The sequence below is a fragment of the Candoia aspera genome, chromosome 1 (genome assembly GCF_035149785.1).
Source record: "Candoia aspera isolate rCanAsp1 chromosome 1, rCanAsp1.hap2, whole genome shotgun sequence".
NCBI lineage: Eukaryota > Metazoa > Chordata > Lepidosauria > Squamata > Boidae > Candoia > Candoia aspera.
This window is the reverse complement of record NC_086153.1, coordinates 133821153-133840490: the sequence shown is the minus strand read 5'-3', so window position 1 is coordinate 133840490 and position 19338 is coordinate 133821153. Positions and strand designations below refer to the sequence as shown.

The 19338-nt window shown below is 39.9% G+C and overlaps 1 protein-coding gene across 1 annotated transcript in view; it reads right to left on the bottom strand.

Annotated features, from left to right (window-relative positions):
- Positions 1-18753, bottom strand: part of ERICH1 (glutamate rich 1) — an 84512-nt gene extending 65759 nt beyond the window's left edge. The window contains exons 1-2 of the mRNA XM_063313895.1: positions 18650-18753; positions 4090-4248 (exon numbers count right to left, since the gene is read on the bottom strand). Coding sequence (XP_063169965.1) covers positions 4090-4248; positions 18650-18674 — 184 coding nt within the window. The 5' untranslated portion in view covers positions 18675-18753. The remainder of the gene's footprint in view (positions 1-4089; positions 4249-18649) is intronic.
- Between the last annotated feature and the right edge of the window lie 585 nt (positions 18754-19338).

Genomic DNA, 19338 nt, shown 5'->3' with positions numbered 1-19338 from the left:
TTATGTGCTCGGCTCAAGGACTTTTCCCGCGGACCATCAGAAGCCGTTAGGAGCACCTGGGATTGTGAGCCTGGGAAGATTCTATGGGGGGAGGGATCTCATTTGTACCGAGGGTTTTTTAGTTTGCATTTGGCATGCTTTTTTCATTCTCAGCTTTCTTTGTGATCCTTCATACTATTCTTTAATAAATCAGATATCTTTGTGATCCTGCTTATGAGTCTGATGGTGTTTAGAATAGGCAATCTTTACAATTACAGACTCCCAACACTGTTCTCATACCTTAAGTAATAATTACGTAATTGCAGGACTACAGACTGTTCATTCCTTTGCTCTCCAATCTCCTTAAATGCTGCTTTTCAATAAACACTTTGCTATAAGCCTTACAGCTTTAGGAGACAAGAGAAGACGTCATTTTATATAGCCTGAAGAAGATCCAGTCACTTTGATATTGTTGCTGATATCAAAGTGGCTGGGTCTTCTTCAGGTTACATAAATATTGTTGCCAATTCCCTAGATATGTCCATGAAGTCATCAGGAATAAGCTTGACCCAAAGTAGACTAGCTTTTATGGTTAAAAAGAATTATCAAAGTACTTGAGAAAGACAGAGCAGCTTGGGGCATAAAAAAATAACCAATGAATTAAACATACAGCAGCCTATTTAAATCAAAGGATTTAATTTCACTTAGTTTTGATCAGATTTTCCCACTGAAATTAATTCCCTGTTGGAACTAGAAATCCCCAGATTCCAAGGCAGCAAAGCTGAACACATCCTGAAGTTGAGGAAAGCTGTATTAGACTGATATATCGAGCAGGGCAATGAAACACTTCCAAGTTCTAAGGCAAAAAGGTAAACCTGTCTGCAACTCCTCAAACTAAATGCATCTTTTTGTGAGATCGCGGTACAGCTGCCTTCAAATCCAGAGACATGAACCCCTAATATCAAGTGATACATACACACACACACACACATATACATACACGCATGACAGTCCATTTTATTAGGATATTCCAAACTGTGAATATACCCTCTTTTTTTAAAAAAAAATGCATTTTTAATATTAGGAGGGCCATATAGCATAATTACCAGTTCTGTTTATTCTTTGGGTTCATGTCAGGAATTGTGCAATTTTATATCTTTTGAAAATACTTCCTAGAGCATACAGTAGCAACTACAACTGGGACTGGCAATCCAGTTGTTAAGTGAAGTGGTCACTAAGTGAAACCATGACTGTGCTTATGTTCTTACTTCAGCTTTCCTTTGCTTTACAGACCTGTAAAGGTTGTAAATGTGAGGACTGGTCATAAAGTTACTTTTTCATCACTGTCGTAACTGTGAACAGGAACTGAGAACGGAAACTGCGAACGGTAACTGCAAACTGTGGACAGTCACTAAACAAGGCAGTCACTAAACAAGGACTACCTGTATAGGACACCAATGTGTTAACCATTCAAATAAATTTGAGTGAATTTGATTAGAATGCTTGATTGTGTCATGCCTCTTATATGTTTCTCAAATAATAACATCAAGCATTGTATCCAATTTGAAAATTGCAAATGATACCTCAGACCAACAGGATGCACGCTTTCCATAAGTGATGGGATTTCTTAAGGGAGCACGTTCCAGGAAAAATCTTAATTCAGTGCATGGCTGTTCTGAATGTGAAATAAGTTTAACCAATCTGCATCTACTATTCTTTTCAACTGAATTTTAAAGAGAAATTCCCGAGCGTCCACCCATCAGAATTTTAAAGATGATAGTTTACAACTCACAGATGTGTTGCTGTTTTAGTGGCAAATTATCAAAGGTTATTTTTGTTTTGCAACTGCTGGCTGAATATTTATGATAATATGCTTTTAGCAGCTTCTGAAGTTAAGTTTTGCACTTGCTAATATTTCTTAAAAATGCTAGTTGCTCATAGCCATTGTTCTCTCAGTGAAGTACCAATAATGTTTTAAAAATATGACTTGTAATACAGTAACTCAATACTCAGATCCAACATAAAGGGCAAAAATCATCAACCACAGCCCGTACACTGATACTCCTGAAGCCAAGAGCCTTACTGCACCCCATGGTCTTGCATGTATCTTTGCAGCAAGGATGAAATTAAACCAAACAAACCATTTTGAGTTCATCCAACATCCTTTTCAGGTTATGAAGACTGAGGGCTCATCCAGACACCCTGCTTGCTGTGGCATGAAGATCACCCATCAGCTATTTGTTGGGGATACGAATGCATGATGTTGTCCTTAGTCTGTCTCCAGCCCACCAGGATGGCACCTGTCTGCTCCACTTCAAAAGAGGTTTTTTAGTTTCTGCCAGCACAAACTGGGCCAAAGGGTCATTCTGCAGCAATTCAATCTGGAGTACGTTTAGAGGCAGGTGCTGGCCCTGCTGCTAGAGGATACCTAAGGCTACTACAGATACGCCCCCCAGTCCCTGGCTACTTATTGTCAGAGCCATTTGCCTTTTAATAGCAAAAGGCTTAGGGTTCTTGCCAACTCATCCGTGCCAGAAGAAGGGGTGCTGGAAGAAGGGAAATGTCTTTTGGAGCCCAATTCCCTTCTATCAGCAAACCCTGGTACATCTGCTTGCCCCTTCCCTCAGTTTTGATGCTTGACACATGTCCTGAGATCAAGACCACTGGACGTGGGCGTAAAAACACCCCTCACAGCTTCAGCGGTACAGTGCCAAAGTTGCAGGAAACTGGGCAGATGTACTGTGGTATGGCTGGCAGAACAGTTGAGGCTGGGCAACCAGCAGCCCAGCAGAGAAGCTCTCCATGGGGCTTTGCTGTCAGCATCCCCAGAATCAAAACAGATTGGGGTGCCCTATACTGTACATTTCACAGATCCAAGTACTGTTGCATCAAGCCAACACTGTTGACACTGATTGGATTTGGTTATCATCCCAAAGTAAAATGGAACTGATTGGGTATTACAGGTAGTCCTTGCTAACAACTATTCATTCAGCAAACCATTCGAAGTTACAGCGGCGCTGAACAAATGATACTTAAGCTTGGTCCCCAAAGTTACAATGCCCCCCGTCATGTGATCAAAATTCAGACACCTGGCAGCCCACCCACACATCTGCAAGGGTGCTTCAACTCCCCCCCGCCTTCCCCCCCCATCTCTGCCCTTTTGGCAGCCCTGCACAGCAGCACTCCTCAGTGGCAGCAGAGCTGGGGCTGAAATAGAGGCCCAGGGCCTTCAGCAGTCTCAGCCAGCTGCCACCACCCCAGACCTCTACTTTAGGGCCGGTGCCGCCACTGCTAAGGAGTGCTGCCTCAAGCCCCATGCTGCGGCCAGCCGGCCCCACTGCCCTGTGCTCTGCAGTCTCTGCAGAGGCACGTGCGGCTTGGCCATATGCGAGGCAACTGCTGGCCGCGCCAGGCCTTCTTCCCGAGGCTGCTCACACTGTTCTCCAAATAATGCACACCATTCCCACAATGGTTTGGAAGGCCTCAGAAGCTTTCCAAAGGCTGTCTGAAGCACTGTGAGAATGGCACAAACAATTTGAAGAATGCTGCAAGCGGCCTTGGGAAGAAGACCTAGCACAGTCAGCAGCTGCCCCGCACAGGGTCAGGCCGGGTGTGCCTCGTCATCAGGAGGAAGATGGCGAAAGTCATCTGGGCGCAGCAGGGACAGCAGAGCAAAGGGCGGCGGGGGCTTATCTTACTGAGGCTCAGAACTGGGAGGGACCAATGGCTTGATTGGTGGGATCTGGCTAACAATGGCTACGGGGACTGCCAGGATTGCTGTTGCTAAGCGATGCGGTCACGTGACATCACACTTTACAACCGCATCGCTTAGTGAACATAATTATGGTCCCAATTACCGTCATAACTCGAGGACTACAGTACTTGTATCTTAATATAAAATATGAAACCAACAATTGTGGCTAAGTCAACAAACAGTGATTAAAAGAAACTGTTCCTTTGATTAATATGTGGAACCTACTATTGATTAGGCAAATCTGTCCCAGTTTTTAGGCAGGAGTTTCGCCAGCTCCTAGAGATGCTGAGGATTAGCATAAGCATGCATTTATATTTATTATATTTATATACACGCCCCCCACATGCACACATTACCTTGCACATTGGAATCTCCTTCCAAAATTGCCACATTCTTCGGCTCTTCCTGAGTTGAAATTGCACCCTTCAGAACAGCAGTGCTCTCTACGCTTGAAGAAACTACATCGGGAGATACAGGAGCAGGAAAGAGTTTTTCCAGGACTTTCTTTCTGAACACTAAAAAGATTACAATAAAATAAATACGTTATATTCTCAATAATGCAAGATAAAGCTTAGATACTCAAGCTTCCTGTCTCAAAAGCCTTCTTTAAGCAAGGAGCCGTCATTTTCAAGTGGGAGAGCCCACAAAAGAAAGAGCTGACATAGCAAGATTTGGGAAACAGTGACATCTGGTAGAAACAGAGGACAGCGGTGGCTCCCGAGCTGTTGGGGGTGGGGGTGACAGTGGAACTATTACAAAGGACCAGAGATTCTGCAAGCATGCAAAGAAATGGTTTCCTCATCCAAAACCTTGGGGGGGAGGGGCGGGACACAAAACAAATCTTTCTAGTTTTGAATCCTTTTACTGTACATACCTTTCTTATTATTATTAAGGCTGTGGCTAGGGAAAATTGAACAGAAGGGGATGTCTTGTCACCATCTTTTTGGACTCTTTTAGCTGATTGTCAAAGGGTTTCCTCCCCAAACAGGAGCATTTCTGTATGTGTATGTGTATGTATATGCATATGTTTAGGAACTGTATATATCCCTATTTTTTAAGTTGTATGCATATGCTGCTGTGATTAATAAAATACAAACCCAAGCATTATTCATGATTATGAATACATATTAGCTTTTTGTCACATTATATTTCCGTCAACAGCCCCTAAACATAGAACTACTGTCCTGTGGGTTCTGCCAAATTTCTTAGCATAAAAAAGGGGTCCTTTTGTTCAAACAGCTTGGGTACCAGCAGGATACAGGATCTCTGCTGATCAGAACAGGCCCCATGACACCTTTCACTAACCTCCTAAGACAACTAAGCCTATAGATATCAGTTTCGACACACTTGGAGGACCTCAACTGCGGAAGGTTACTTTACAGACTACAAAAGTATTGGACTAAGACCAGGAAGGTCCAGGTTCAAATTCACCTGAACTATGGAAGTTTACCGGGTGACCTGGAGCCAGTCAATCTCTTTTTCTTAGGAAATGAAAAATTGGAAAAGGGAGCACTATATACAGTGTGTCACTTGGAGCTCCTGAAAGAAATGCAATCTAACAAACTTTACTTACAATTTCATTAAAAGTAACCTAATGCTGGTTGTCAATTTGTGCTCATGGGTGAGTTGTGAATTTTCCTCTACATATGCCCATTAAAGAGCCAGCCAATCTTTCTATGATTTGGTTCTGGGAACTAAAGTTGCTCCAAAGAAAACTATTCATTATGAAATGTACCCACTGATGATAAATATGGGGACAATTGACCAAAGAGGACTTGGACCTAGAGAAAAGTTATTGATTAGCAGACATGGCATTTTATTAGTGCTATGATGAAAGGTTCTAGCAAGGGATTGAAAATATATATACATACACACACACACACACACACATCCCCTTTTCAATAATTAATTAAATGAAATTTGTTGCTTTGTTATTCACTGTTATTACTGGAATTGGTTCAAAATCAATTAAAAATAGTTCTAAAAAAAAACAAGCACAACATTTTATGTGTTCCTCTTCTTGATTCAAAGATTCATCCCAGAGGAAGAGCAAGCTGTTTTAGACAATGCTGATTCAATCCTGATCACTGACTTTATTGATTTCAAGGCAGCTATTCATTCAGTATCACACAGTTTATTATGGCCCAAGATGAGTAAGTCAACAATTGATAAACTCCTTCCATTGCTCATACAGTAGTTAAACTGCATGATGGATCATCCTTACAGGGCAGATACCATCAAATAGGTCTCCCATCTATTAATTATTTAATCCACCAATTAAAAACCACACACATTCATGGCCCTAAATTGGCAAATAGGCATTTCCCACTTCTTCTATATGCAGATGATACCATTATTCTAACCCTGACATGGCAGGGTCCAAAGAACTATTACTGGTCTGACTCAACACTGCTAAGAGGAACTATTGATAATCAGTTACCAAAAAACTCAAGATAATAGTCTGACCTAAAAGACAACAGCCCACAAGTGCACGATCAGCAACTGAACTAGAGAACACCTTTAAATAAATAATTTGTGGTTGTATTTAAAGCCAATGCGAGGAGAGCTGCCCATGTAACCTGCATCGCCAATCTTGCACAAAATAGTATCTTAGCTGTTTTGCAATTGCATCACCTGCAAGAAAACTGTTTTCAGCTTGCTGCCATCAAACTCTTTCAGGCAAAGACTCTGGTACAACTTCTATTTGGGGCAACACTTGGCTCATATACAGTAATAACTTCAAGCCACTTGACATTATACAATTTAGGCCTTGAGTTACATGTCTGGTGGCTAAACAACCATTTAATAGAACAAGTTAAGACCTTCAAATACCTAGGGATTGTTTTCCTTGCCACGGGCAACTGCACATCCCATGCCGTCTATGTCAGCTTAAATGTGCAGAAAATAGCTTCAGCTCTACAAACTTTCTTCTTCTCCAAAGGAGCCCGGCATATACCCGCAGTGCTCAAAGTCTTCTTGGCCAAGATCTGAGCTCAGTTCCTTTTTGGAGTCCAGTTGGGCCCTTACAGGTCATTTCTTCCCCTTGAAAGGGTTCAATCTAAGTTCTTGAGATCTATCTTCCAAGTACCCTGTGTTCCAAATGTGGTGCTTCGCCGTGAAGCAGGCCAACTCAAAATGGAAACTTCCACCTGGATTCACATCCTTTCCTACTGACTTCAGCTTATTTTCTTTCCAGCTAGCTTGGCCCCTTTAATTATAACTAACAGTTTCCAGTCTCTCTGGTGTCAAGCAATACATGAAAAATAAAACTTTATGGTTTCTCATGGGCAGCCTCACCCTGATGGGCTACGAACGTGCACTGGCCAATCTTAAACGATGTACCATCGACTTAGAGCTGCAATCAGCTTTGCCGGTCTTACCCAGAAACATCTTTGAGTCACTCTGCACATTTACTTCACCGAGCCAGATACCTCAGTTTAACAACCCTCAAATTCATAAGGGTTTTGCCCTTGGCTAGATTCAATGCCCTCCCAACAGCAGTTACTGAAGAGAGATACCGAAACATTCCTTTTTAATGGAGATTGTGCCCATGTGGTGAAGGAGCAGTTGAAATGCTGGAACATGTTACACTGAATTGCTCCCTCTATGATGATGCTCACCAGGAATTACTATTTCCACTCATCACCCAACATTTGGTCATTCTGATTCTTTCCATCTCAAGTTGCTACTGTCAGACCAATCTCATTCCACTTTAATGATTACAGCCAAATACTGTTCCATAGTTTGTACAATACCCTGTAATTTCTCTTCAAACACATCCCAGATATTTTCTGTTTGGAAACATTTCAAATGCAGTTATCCATTTAGTTTCTACTTTTTATTAATGTTTTCTGTCTTTACTGTTAATTTAATTCTATTTCTGTCTTAATTTCATTAGCTCCCAGAGTTATTTTAACAATATAGTCACTATAATTGGACTCTAACTTTTAGTTTTGAAACCATAATCACTTATGTATTATCCTTCCTTACACATTACATCACTACATTTTTTCAAGATATAATATTAATTACAACTTTTCCATAGCTTTTAGTATTATAATTGGTTCTACATATTTCAAATCAATAGTTTTACTATTCTATTATTCTCAACAATTTAGTTCCCTTATATAAATTGTATCATATTTCACTATATTAATTTTTGTGCCCCAAATTCTTTAACTTACAATTTTACTTGTAATGTTATATGATTTTACAGCTTGTTTTACTCTAATCAATTGTGATCCTTTTGTTTTGTTTTGCTGGTCAATGAGCAAAACAAAATGACTGACTACAATCTAGGTTTTTCAGAACTGTATTTGACACTCCCAGATGTGTTAACACTGGCTTTAGGTTAGAGTCCAGAGTAGAAAACAGAGTTTAGATAGCAGAATAAATTTAACTAGCCTCCATCTAGGCTGTTCCACCTCACTTTGAATGGTAATTTCCAATCCCAGCTGGAAGAAGGCCCTTATCCAGAAAATAACATCTATTCCCAGCTGATTTATGTACATTAAACAGGGACCAGGCCAGAGATCACACAATGCTTCCTGGATCTAGAGCTGCAGTTCAGTCTATATCACATACATGTTTTCTGTGGAATCCCAATTACATTTCATGGGAGAGTTATGGCATCTTATTTTTATACTTTTCTACCTATCAATGGACCTTTATAAGGGCACTCTTTCTTCTGGGCTGCTGCAGGGCAGGTATCTCAAAACTTCTATACTCTTCTGCTTGTGCCCTTGTGGTATGGAATAAATTAAAAGAGTATATACGTGCTTTTACTTTGTAGATTTTATTTGGCCTTATGCAGAATTTTATTTATCATGTTTTAGTAACAATGGCAAGGAAATCCTATTGATTATCATGTAGCCTTCCTATTAGCCAACAAGAATGCTTAGGTCATGTAAGTTTTGCAAACTTTTGTTACCTAGCTTCAAAAATTTATCAGATGATATCAGCGCTTGCAAGGTAGTCCAGACAAGAAGCACACCAGAATGCCACCTCAGCTATTTCATACTTGAACTGAAAAGTAAAATTGAGCCACCTTAGCCATACATTTTCAAATCATAAAAGAAATGCTAAGTTCGGCTGAGGAAGCAGCAGCCCTCAAGATGTCACCGGACTACAACTTCCACACCCTTAGCAAAAATGACCATTGGTGAGGGACTCTGGGGCTAGAGTTCACCAACAACTGAAGGGGGACATTTTCCCAGTCCTTGATGCACCTTAAAGGCAGGAAAAATATGCTTCATTATGAGCCTAGATCTACGCCAGATGAAATCTTCATTTCCAACACTATTTGGAGGCATGAATAGCAGGCATAACTTATGTGGAACTAGGTAATTTTTATTGTAAAATCATACTTGTTTGAAGACCCATGCAAGCCCTTTTGAAACCACAGGTTTTATGAACTGTCACCTATTTCATGTATCTGGGCAAATGCTTTGTGTTCCCCTTAGCCCTCTCTATGGGAAGGTTTTGCTTTAGTATGGTCTTCTTTTGTCACTTGATTTTTTTTTAATGGTGAAATACCCAAAGTTGTTACTTGTTCATTGATACCCCAGGTAGATTCATGCACAGAAGTCACCACACTCAGAAAACATCAATAATGCCATCTTTATCAGAAAAAGCTGAGAAGAAAATGATATCTGTGCAATAAGGATAGCTACTATAACCCCAAAGAAAATAATTATTACATTCCTAAAGAAACAAAATCTTTTCAGATTTTTTTTTTTATTTCAGGCAAATGAAAAGCTGGAAAATGTAGCTCTGCTCTCTTTTAAATCATAGACTGTATTCTGAATAAGGCACCTGAAAGAACAGTAACGACTGTGAACAGCAACCATATTTAAACTGCTTTTGTAGGGAAAAATTATATTCAATGTGCATGGGGAGATTTTTGCCTATTACTATTAATTTAGATATGCCTGTAGGCAAGCTTCTGCATATTCCACTATAAAGAAGATATATCACAGGGAAAGTAAGGCTGCCAGCTTTCAAGAGAGAGGACGTTTAACAACTTCTATAACTTTTCTAAGAAAAACACCTGGACATATAGTTGTACAGTATGAAGAAACATCTGACGCAAACACACATGCAGGAGAACACAGCAGTAAGAATACAGTTTAGCAACTGAAGGCAAGGATGGCATTCTCTATGCTTAAAGAGGCTCCATCATATTTGTCCATGGCCCAGAAATGCAGTCTCCAGATCCCTAAAGTTTTCCTATCAACCACCTGCAGCATATACACACCACTGTACACACAAATTGCCATCTTGCACTGAAAGAATACACTCAAGGTTCTCTATTACACTATTCCAATTCCAAAGGAACACTGGCCAAGTACATCATCTGTTTTCACAGGCAGGAACCAGATGTTAACAGCATTTGCCATAAGACCACATTAAACGTGGCCTACAGCAGGGATGGACAACCTCATTCCTCGGGGTCTCTTGTACCCTCCCAGTCCAGTTTTTGCAACATCTAGAACCCTCTCCCCCTATTGAAAATCACTGGGCATAGCCTCTGCTATTTTAAGGCAGGAAACATACATGAGCATTGGTGTGAACTCTAAAACAGACCTAATGCAATTCAGAAAAGCAAACTACAGCCCCTTCAAATCCAGGAATCAATCCAACAAGTGCCTTAACCAATATGTACCATTATGCTGTCCACTGCAGCTCTTGCCTTCCAAAAACCGTAGTCTTTCACTATTCCTGCCTTACAATTATCTCTGCTAGTATTAAAACACCTAACATACTGTCTCGGAATCTGTCCGGTGTTTTATATCTCATCACACCCCAACAGTTTGAAAAAAATAAAAAGTAACTATGAAAACATCAATTAGCCTACTTCAGGCACTTGAAAAGCTAGGCTTTGTCTTATCACTTGTCCTTTTAATTGTTTCCAATCCAATGCTATGTTGGAAAGAAATGATGTAATAGGACTGGGACTCTTATCAGGACAACTCTCTGAAAACTGACAAAAATGGGACTAAATTTGGTGTGGCAGGAGAAGCCAGCAGAGAAAAGAAAATTCTCACAATGCATCCCTATGGGAGAGGCCATTAGGCAGTGATTTGGAACACTGCCAACAGCTCTGTTCTTAAGCTGCCCTCCCTCCTGGTTGTGTGACCCAGAACAGAACTATTAACAACAGGATGGAAAGAATCCCTGAATCCATGCTCTGCATGTGTTCCCTACCTTGTTTTAAGCTCCGCTTCCCATCACCTCAATATCCAGTTAATCCATTTTCAGTGACTCCATTTCACATTTTCTGAAGATCAGATCAGATCAAATCATATATCTCACTTTTATATGGCCACCTATCTCACACAAGGCGACTCCGCACAGTGTACAACTATATTAACAGTTCAAAAACTTAAATACAAATAAAGATGGGGGAAGAGAAATACAATAGTGATATCTAATGGCACATTTAGAGATGAAATTGCAGTACAGGCTGACCTAGGATATATCCAGAAACTGATTACAAAAAATGTGACATCATCATAGGAGGTGCAGAATGCATGAAGAGAAAATTAGCCCTCTGTTTTGCATTTTCATTAGAACCAATTACACAGTACACCAAATTGCAAAGTGGAAAACCAGCAACATCTGCTTGTTTTTCTTTTTCTATTCAAAAAAGATGCTTGATAAAGAGAACCTTTAGAAACAATCTTGTCAATGGATAGTACTTTATTACTATATTTATATAACTACAGTTATCCATTGAGATGAATTGCTGGCAGCTTATAAATGCACTAGTAAAATACCAAAGCAGATAGTTCAAACAGACAGAATTTTATACAGAAAGCCTTCCAAACAAGAAGATAAATGCTGTAAATATAAATGATTGAAAATTGCTGCATGAAAAAGGCCTTCATTGGGCATGTAAAAGATCAGAAGGATAATACTTAGTAAATGTCTCTGCAGATGCCATTTTGGTGTCATTATAAAAAGAAGATGAGAGGGACTTCTGGTGGGGACATGGCTGACTGAACAGCTGTGTCTGCAAGCTCCGCAGACAGAACTGACAGCAGGTTTTGTTTTCTGGGGCATGGGCAGGTCTTTTCCCAAAGCCCAGAGAATTTTCACGAACTAAGAAAACATTCAGAATCATCCCATCTGTCATCCAGAACGAGACTTGCAGCCTGAGAATTGCAAACAGCATTTGTATCGATCAGGTAAGAGTTGCCGGGAGGCTGGGACATCATCATTTCCAAGCCACGCTATAGCCTTAAGGGACACTAGGTCGAGCCACCCCATTTCTAAATCACCCAATTTATATATTTTTTAAAGTTATATACCCTTTCTACAGCAAGGAGAAAGAATCTCTCTTGGTGCTTGTCATTATTTCTGGTATTAATTTTCAAAAATCTTTTTAAGCTTTGGCTTGTTTTCCCATTTGGATATTGAGGAGGATTGAAAATAAATAATTGTCTCCCTGAATTTGAAGGATTTAACATTTTCCTACACATTGAATTGGCTGTTTTGAATCTTCAGTTTTCTGCTCGCTTTCTCTGAGAGCTGCTTGTTGGTATACTTTCTCCTGTGTCAACAGCTTTTGGAGATCTTCTATTAACTCATTAACTCCTACATCTGCCAGTCCAGTATCTAGGGGGCGCCATAATCTACTGCCTGAAACATGGAGGATTTCAAGGAGCCTTTCTCAGAGTTCCGTTGTGACTTTCGCTGTGAGTTTAAACAGATCTTTTATGATACCTTTCAAGCTATTCTGCAAGATATTCGGGACATTGCAGAAAATATCAGCTTTAAAATGTTTCATCTGGCTGAGGAGGTTGTGGAAGAAGTTGATTCTAATGAAGTAGATGTTTCTACTGACAGCGAAATTGAAGCACTTGTTGTGCCAGATGACGAGATTTTGGTGTTGAAGAAGTTAAAAGAACAGACTGAATTGCAAATCACAATGCAGTTGTTTTTTTGATGGAATGTTATGAGAAAGAAGAGGCTCTGTTCTGTGGGAGGTTTTTTTCTTTTACCGAGAAGTCTGTTTCCAAGGGGGGCAGTTAGGCTGTTTGTTTTCTGTATGAAAAATGCCTTGTGTGTAATATGGAGATTTGTAAATGTTTTAGTATATTTTGAATTGGGGTAAAAAATTAAGAATTTTTTTTGATTGATATTAAGGCTTGTATGATTTCATCTTTAATGATTTGGATTAAGATTTACTGAATTCCTTTTAGATTTGTTCAATTTTTAAGATTTGTAAGATATAATATTCACTTAGTTTTAGGTTTAATAGGGTTAGGATTGTTATAGTGTTAATTATAAAAGTAAACAATTAAAATGTTTTTATAATTTGATTTCTATTATAGTGGACAAAAATATATAGATTACTGGTAGGAAGAAAAAAATTAAATAAATGTTTTTGGGGAGGAACGATTCGGAGGTTTATATATTTCTTTTTCTTTTAATATAAGGGGAAAGAGCAATTGTGTTTAGTCATTTTTATAATGTGCTAATAGAATGAAGTATAGAAATAATGTGATTTTGGTTTGATATAGAGTAAGGAATTGATTATGGAAACTGCTGTATATTCTTGTTGAAAGTCAGAAGTCACCTCCTATGTAACCTTCAAAATTCTTTTTTCTTGTTTTTTACACTTTTAGTTTTTTTCTTTTCTTTTTGTAGTTTTTTTGCTTTTTCGTAGTTTTATCTTTGTTTCAAACTTAATAAAATTCTTATAAAAAAATAAAAAGAAGAGGAGAGCTCTGCTCATTAGTGATCAGCCTCATCTCATTTGGCATGAGTACTTACAATAGATATGTATGAGAAAAGGCAGATCCTAAGCTATTTTGGATTTCAAACAGCTCTTTGAATTGGACCTAGAAAAAAGCTACAGCTACTTTCAGATGGACCTCTTGATGTGTGCAATTCATTATCAGAGTTTCACAGGGCATTCCATATGAAACTCCCAACACTGAATCATCAGCCCACATTGATTTTCATTTTCTCTATTTTCTCTCTTAATGAGAACAATACCTTTAGTAAAAAGATCCAGATGTGCAATGCAGATCTCCAAAGGGGTGGATCTTCCATAACATTTCACTCCCATAAATTTGAGTGTTTAACTTTAATATCAATGACACTCACTGCTGAACTACTTCCCTTGAACACCTGAGAGGTTGTGAGCATTTTCACATACATACCTGCGAATACATCTTTTTAAAAGTATTTTTTTTAAATAACAAGATGTTTAAGCTTCTTTCTTTTAAAAATAGCTCTGCATCTCTATTTTTTCTACATTTTGAATAAAAAATATTTTCCCGTATATGGTCAGTGCCCAGGAGAGCACCTTCATAGCTCCCTTTTTTAAAATGGATCTACAGGTATACAAAATTCTGGGCTATAAAGTATGCTGGCAGAAATAACTAAATATGTAGTAATATTAATAAAAAATTCAGACAGGTACATTTTTCACAAACAAGCTATGTAAAAACAAATGTGGTATTAATGATTTTAAATCAGAGATCTTCCTTGTCATCTCTGGATTACTACTTATTAAGAAAACTGCCCCTGGAAATTGATAAGAATTGAAAGCCAGTATAGGATAGCTCCATTTTTCTATTATATTTTATTATACCCCTCAACAGTAAAAACTAAGCTATCATCTATATCATATATTTAACAAGAAAAATCAGATTAGGATTGAAAGCTTATGCTAACCAAGATCTTCTGTTTTATATCCAAATAAAGTATTTTTCAGCTAAAGCATAAGATAGAAAAATAAACAATACCTAATTTGATGAAGTTTAAAGGAATATGTGATGACAAGCAAAGTGCTTTAATCTTTTGTTACTTTAGATTCTGCTCTAAATTATGACTTTACTAATGCTTAATGCATTATTGTCTTTTCAAGTAAAAGCAAATAAAATTCTAGAATGAAAAAGAAAAAAGGCACAACTTACACCAATTGTGTAAGAGTTTTTTGATCTGTGTAGACTTTTGATGAACTGATTTCAGACAAATTAAAGTTGAATCTGTTCCAATCTCCCTGGAGAAAGGAGCCAAGAATTATAATGCCATAGGATTTTTTTTAAGTTGGAAAATGAATTAAAAGTGCAGTTGAGAGACAGAAGTGTGAAGCATGCAGAAAAGATGGATGACATAGAATGTACAGAACTAGCAAGAGAAAATAAAGACCACTTGAAGTTTAAATTGGCTCCAGTATGCCCCAGCAATCCATACTCCTTTTTTATTTCATTATGCTAGATTTACCTAGTTCCCAGCCCAGTATTAAACCAGTCTCTACTCACTGTGTTGCAGATTAAAAGTAGCTTTTCCTTCTCAAGGTGACCAGGACCCATTAGAGCAACAAATCATATCCAATTACTTTGTTTAGATTTCGTCTGTAAAATCAACGTGGTTCTATGGCAGCTAGGGCAAGGAGAGAGCCAGTTTAGTGGTTAAGGCACCAGGCTAGAAAGCAGGAGACCATGAGTTCTAGTCCCATGCAGCTGAGTGACCTTGGGCCAGTCACTGTCTCTTAGCCTTAGGAAGAAGGCAAGGGCAAACAATTTCTGAAAAAAATGTTGCCAGGAAAAGATCAGCCAATGTCCAGGCAGTTTCCAGGAGTCAAGACTGACTTGAAGGCCACAAACAAAAAACAAAAAGGGCAAAGCACCTGCCTCTGGGTGTTGCACCAGGTGTGTAAGGTTTCATCTCCTTTCCTCTGGTGAATGGCTAGCATCTGCTGCTTCTGATGTCTCAGTTAGGACTTTACTCTCCACCTCCTTTTCAAAATGAACCTGTAAAGACATCTAGCTTATATAAGCCTGGATGGTTCTTCCAGCCTACCTCTTGCTCTCCCCAACCAGTTACCTACCACACTTAAGCATGATATCCCACTTCCTTATACCATTGAAAAGATGTGGCTTTGCAAAACCATGCAAAGAACGGAGAGAAAAGTATCTCCAAATCCCAAACACTCCTTGTCAGTTTCCTTAATGTAATCTAGTCAATTTTCTCTTCCAGCTCCATCAGTTAGGATCACATAATTTGGCCTGAGCAGCTATAAAGGAAGAGTGGAATTAACAATCTGGATAACCAAAATTATGTTTTTTGCTGACCCAAAGGATAGCTGTTCCTTTAAGTCAGAAGTTCCAATGGTAAGTGTCTGTACTCTTTTACAGCCACTTGAAGAACCCTTGTCTGCATTTTTAAGTAGTGAAAGATCCAGCTCTCTCCATGTAAGATACTCTTTGCCATGTAAGATACTCTTTCACTGGAGTAACTAAATGACACAAGAAATCTTTTAATAGATTTAATAGATAACCACAACTAATGTTTTGGCTGCATTCACACCCATTATGAATGCACATTATGCTCCTGCCTTCTGTCCAATTGCTATTCTTCAGCTGCTCCCACAAGCAGAACTGGTTGAACAAATAAACTTATTACTCATAATGTTAACATTATTTACAAACCAGGACTTATTCCTCTAACAAGCAACCCATCAGCTATTGCCTACCTTCTCTGGCTGGGCTCACACATACACATACAAAGTCACAGTGTTTAAAACCATGGTTTTTAAAGAAATTATATTAGTCGTGTTCACATATATCTCCATAAAGTTTCTTTGGAAATAATATGAAGAGGTCGGCTACTGCCTTCTTCCAGGATTTATTTATTTATTTTCACCTTCCAAATCTAGCCTAAAGCCACTGGATTTCCTTTGCATGATCTCCCATACAAACACTAACCAACCCTGATTACTTTTTAAAGATCAGCCAAGGTCAGCTAGGTGCTGCCATCTAGCTGAGCCTACACTTCATACAATAGTTGGAATTACACAAACACATTGAGGCAAAATCAGGCAAGGCATTTTATAGCACGCCCTGGGGTATGAATCTAGCCATTCTTATCTTCCCTCTGTGCTCAAGAAGCTTTTTCATGGCACATAAAAGTCTGGCACCAGACATCCCAAGTTCTGGATTGCTCCAGGGCAGATATCTTGGCTGTGATTTTGTGGTGACTAGTCAGGTGATGTTTCCTGATTATTTTTTTTTAATGAATACTCTTAGGGAAAAAAACCCAAAGAGCTAGGTCAGAATCAACATGGTTGGGGTGGCTCCATGTCTCCTATATATCTCATTTCACACCACATTCTGATCATCAACAAGGTAGAGTACTCAAAAGCAAACAAAGAGCAGTGGAGTTATAATAGCCATATTTTATGGCTTGCTATCTTTTGGTTTGAGAGCCAGAAGGCAGGGTTAACCACAGATTACCCTTTCCTTCTGGTTAACACAGAGCTGAGGTTAAGGCAAATTAAGCTATAACTAACCTTGCTCCCCCTCAAAAAACCCCCACTTTGGATAAGTTTCTCCGCTTTAACAACAGTTTGATTCATGGTCAGGCTCCACCCAAGATATTAGAGCCAGTGGTAATTTAGTTTATGTGTTTCAGGGAAATGCAGCCACACTCACTTCACTCCATTATGCGCCTGTCAGAATATAGTTTCTGCAACCTTCTCACTTGTACAGGAATAATGACCAATGCCCTAGACATTTCTGCCTCTTTCGCATTAGGGTTTCATTCTGACAGCAGATATGATGAATGCCAGCCCATCATATCAAGGTAAAAAGTAGAGACATAGATACTAGTCAAGAATGCATTTTGGCCTATGTTAGGCTAATTGTTATTTATTGCTGTTTCCCTCTGAATCCAGCCAGAAGGATTCTAAACTTCCAAGATTTACTACACAAATCTTCCCAATAGAATTACAAGTGTAATTTCAGCATAATGTAACTTCATTAGTAGGTAGTACACTGGCCACTCTATTTTATTACTCAGGTTTAGTCACAGGGCTGGTGCAAGTCATTTGCAGCCTGAAGAATAAGTTGTCAACCTTTCCAGTTTCAAGTACAAAATCCCACTGTTCTCTTATTTCAACATTGACAATAGGATAGGTTATTTTACTATATCTGAAAACTGTAAAATAATTTAGGGGGGACTGGGAGACCATGTGACACTATACACTTTATCCCCAAAAATCTTGTCCTTGGTCAGTCACTACCCACTCCCTCCTACCCACTCTGGATGAGGCTGCCTCACTGTGTAATAATAGGTCCATCTCTGTAAGTAGACATTATCTATTTCAAAATTGTGGTTCACTGCATTCCTGGCAAATTAGTTTTTTCAGTTATATAGGCCAATTCACCCCAAGGTCCTAGGCACTCTGTTAAAAATATTAACCGCACCTTAATTTTCATCAGTACGTGATACAATATTAGAAAAATAAAAATAATACATGATTTCATCAACCACTCATTGAAACATTTTTCAGCACTCAGTTAACTCTCAGCTAAGATTTTCCAACATACTTTCTTTAACAATTGCAGGGACCTTTTCCAGCCCAGTTGACATTTGGCATTAGCCCAAATTTTGGGATCTTAGGAATGAGACTTCTTAGTAACAGAGTCCAGCCTTTCCTGGTATGGCATTCCTCAGATGTGCTGGACTGCACATTGGCCATGCCTCCTGGCCATGGTGTGAATTACCTGTAGGTGAAGCTGAAACAGATAACCCTTATTTATTGTTTCACCTGTTGGCTTCACTACTATAGCTTACTTTGCCCACCAACCCAGGTGAAAGGCATTATGAGCAAACCTAATAGCACTCTCTCATCCACGCTATTTGATGCCCTCTTTCCATAGGCTTCTTCAGATCTTCTCACTCCTTAACATCAGGAGAGACTTGAGGCTCTTCCTGTTAGCCGCTGGTGCCTTGTCTATGCCCAAGACACAAACAAAGCCTTCTCCACCGAGCGCAGCAAACTCCACTACTGTACTCAGGGGCCGATTAGTCCAGCCCACTCCCGGTTGGTCTCCATGCTTCCTGCACAGCGACGTCCTTGTTCGCCTGCTTCCCCAGCTCGCCCCGCCGCCTCACCTTCTCTCCTCTTGTTCAGGGCCATGTGTCCCAGAGAGGTGCACAAAAGCAGCAAAAGCTCACGCCCCTCACAAGGGAAGAACCACAGCGCCCAGCTGAAACAAACCCTCCACGTTCTCCCACTGCTCCGACCCACTCCCGGCTTCCTCTTTCCATTCGGGCGTATCTATCCTCAGAGGCCCTGGCCTCCCATTGGCTCTTGCGGTAAAGGGGGCGGTTCCGACGCAAGCGTTCCAAGGGCGGGGAAGACTTCCCCTCTAGGGCCGCTTGGCCGGGGACTGAACGGCGCCACGCCTGCTGAGCTCTGGAGGGGAGGGTGTGGGAGGCCGTGTGCGGCTGCGCCGGACGTGAGAATACCGCCTCGAGAGTGGTTTTGACAGCGGCAGCAGCGAGCAAACCAGCTTGCTCAGCGCACAGCCGCTTTTACGAAGCAGCAGTAAGAGCCCCGGCAGCGCCTGGACCGCGAGAAGGGAAATATCCAGCGGTGCAGTTATCTGAATGTGTGGCGTGCGCGCGCGAGTGTATGAGACAAATATACAAGGGAGATAATGTTATGCATACTTCTCTGCCTCTTTTCTTCTTCTTCTTCTTCTTCACCTTCACTACCACCACTGTTGTTACCACTATTATCTCCTCCTGCCCCGGCTTCTCCTTCACCTGACTCGTTGAATGCAGCATGCAACCCACTA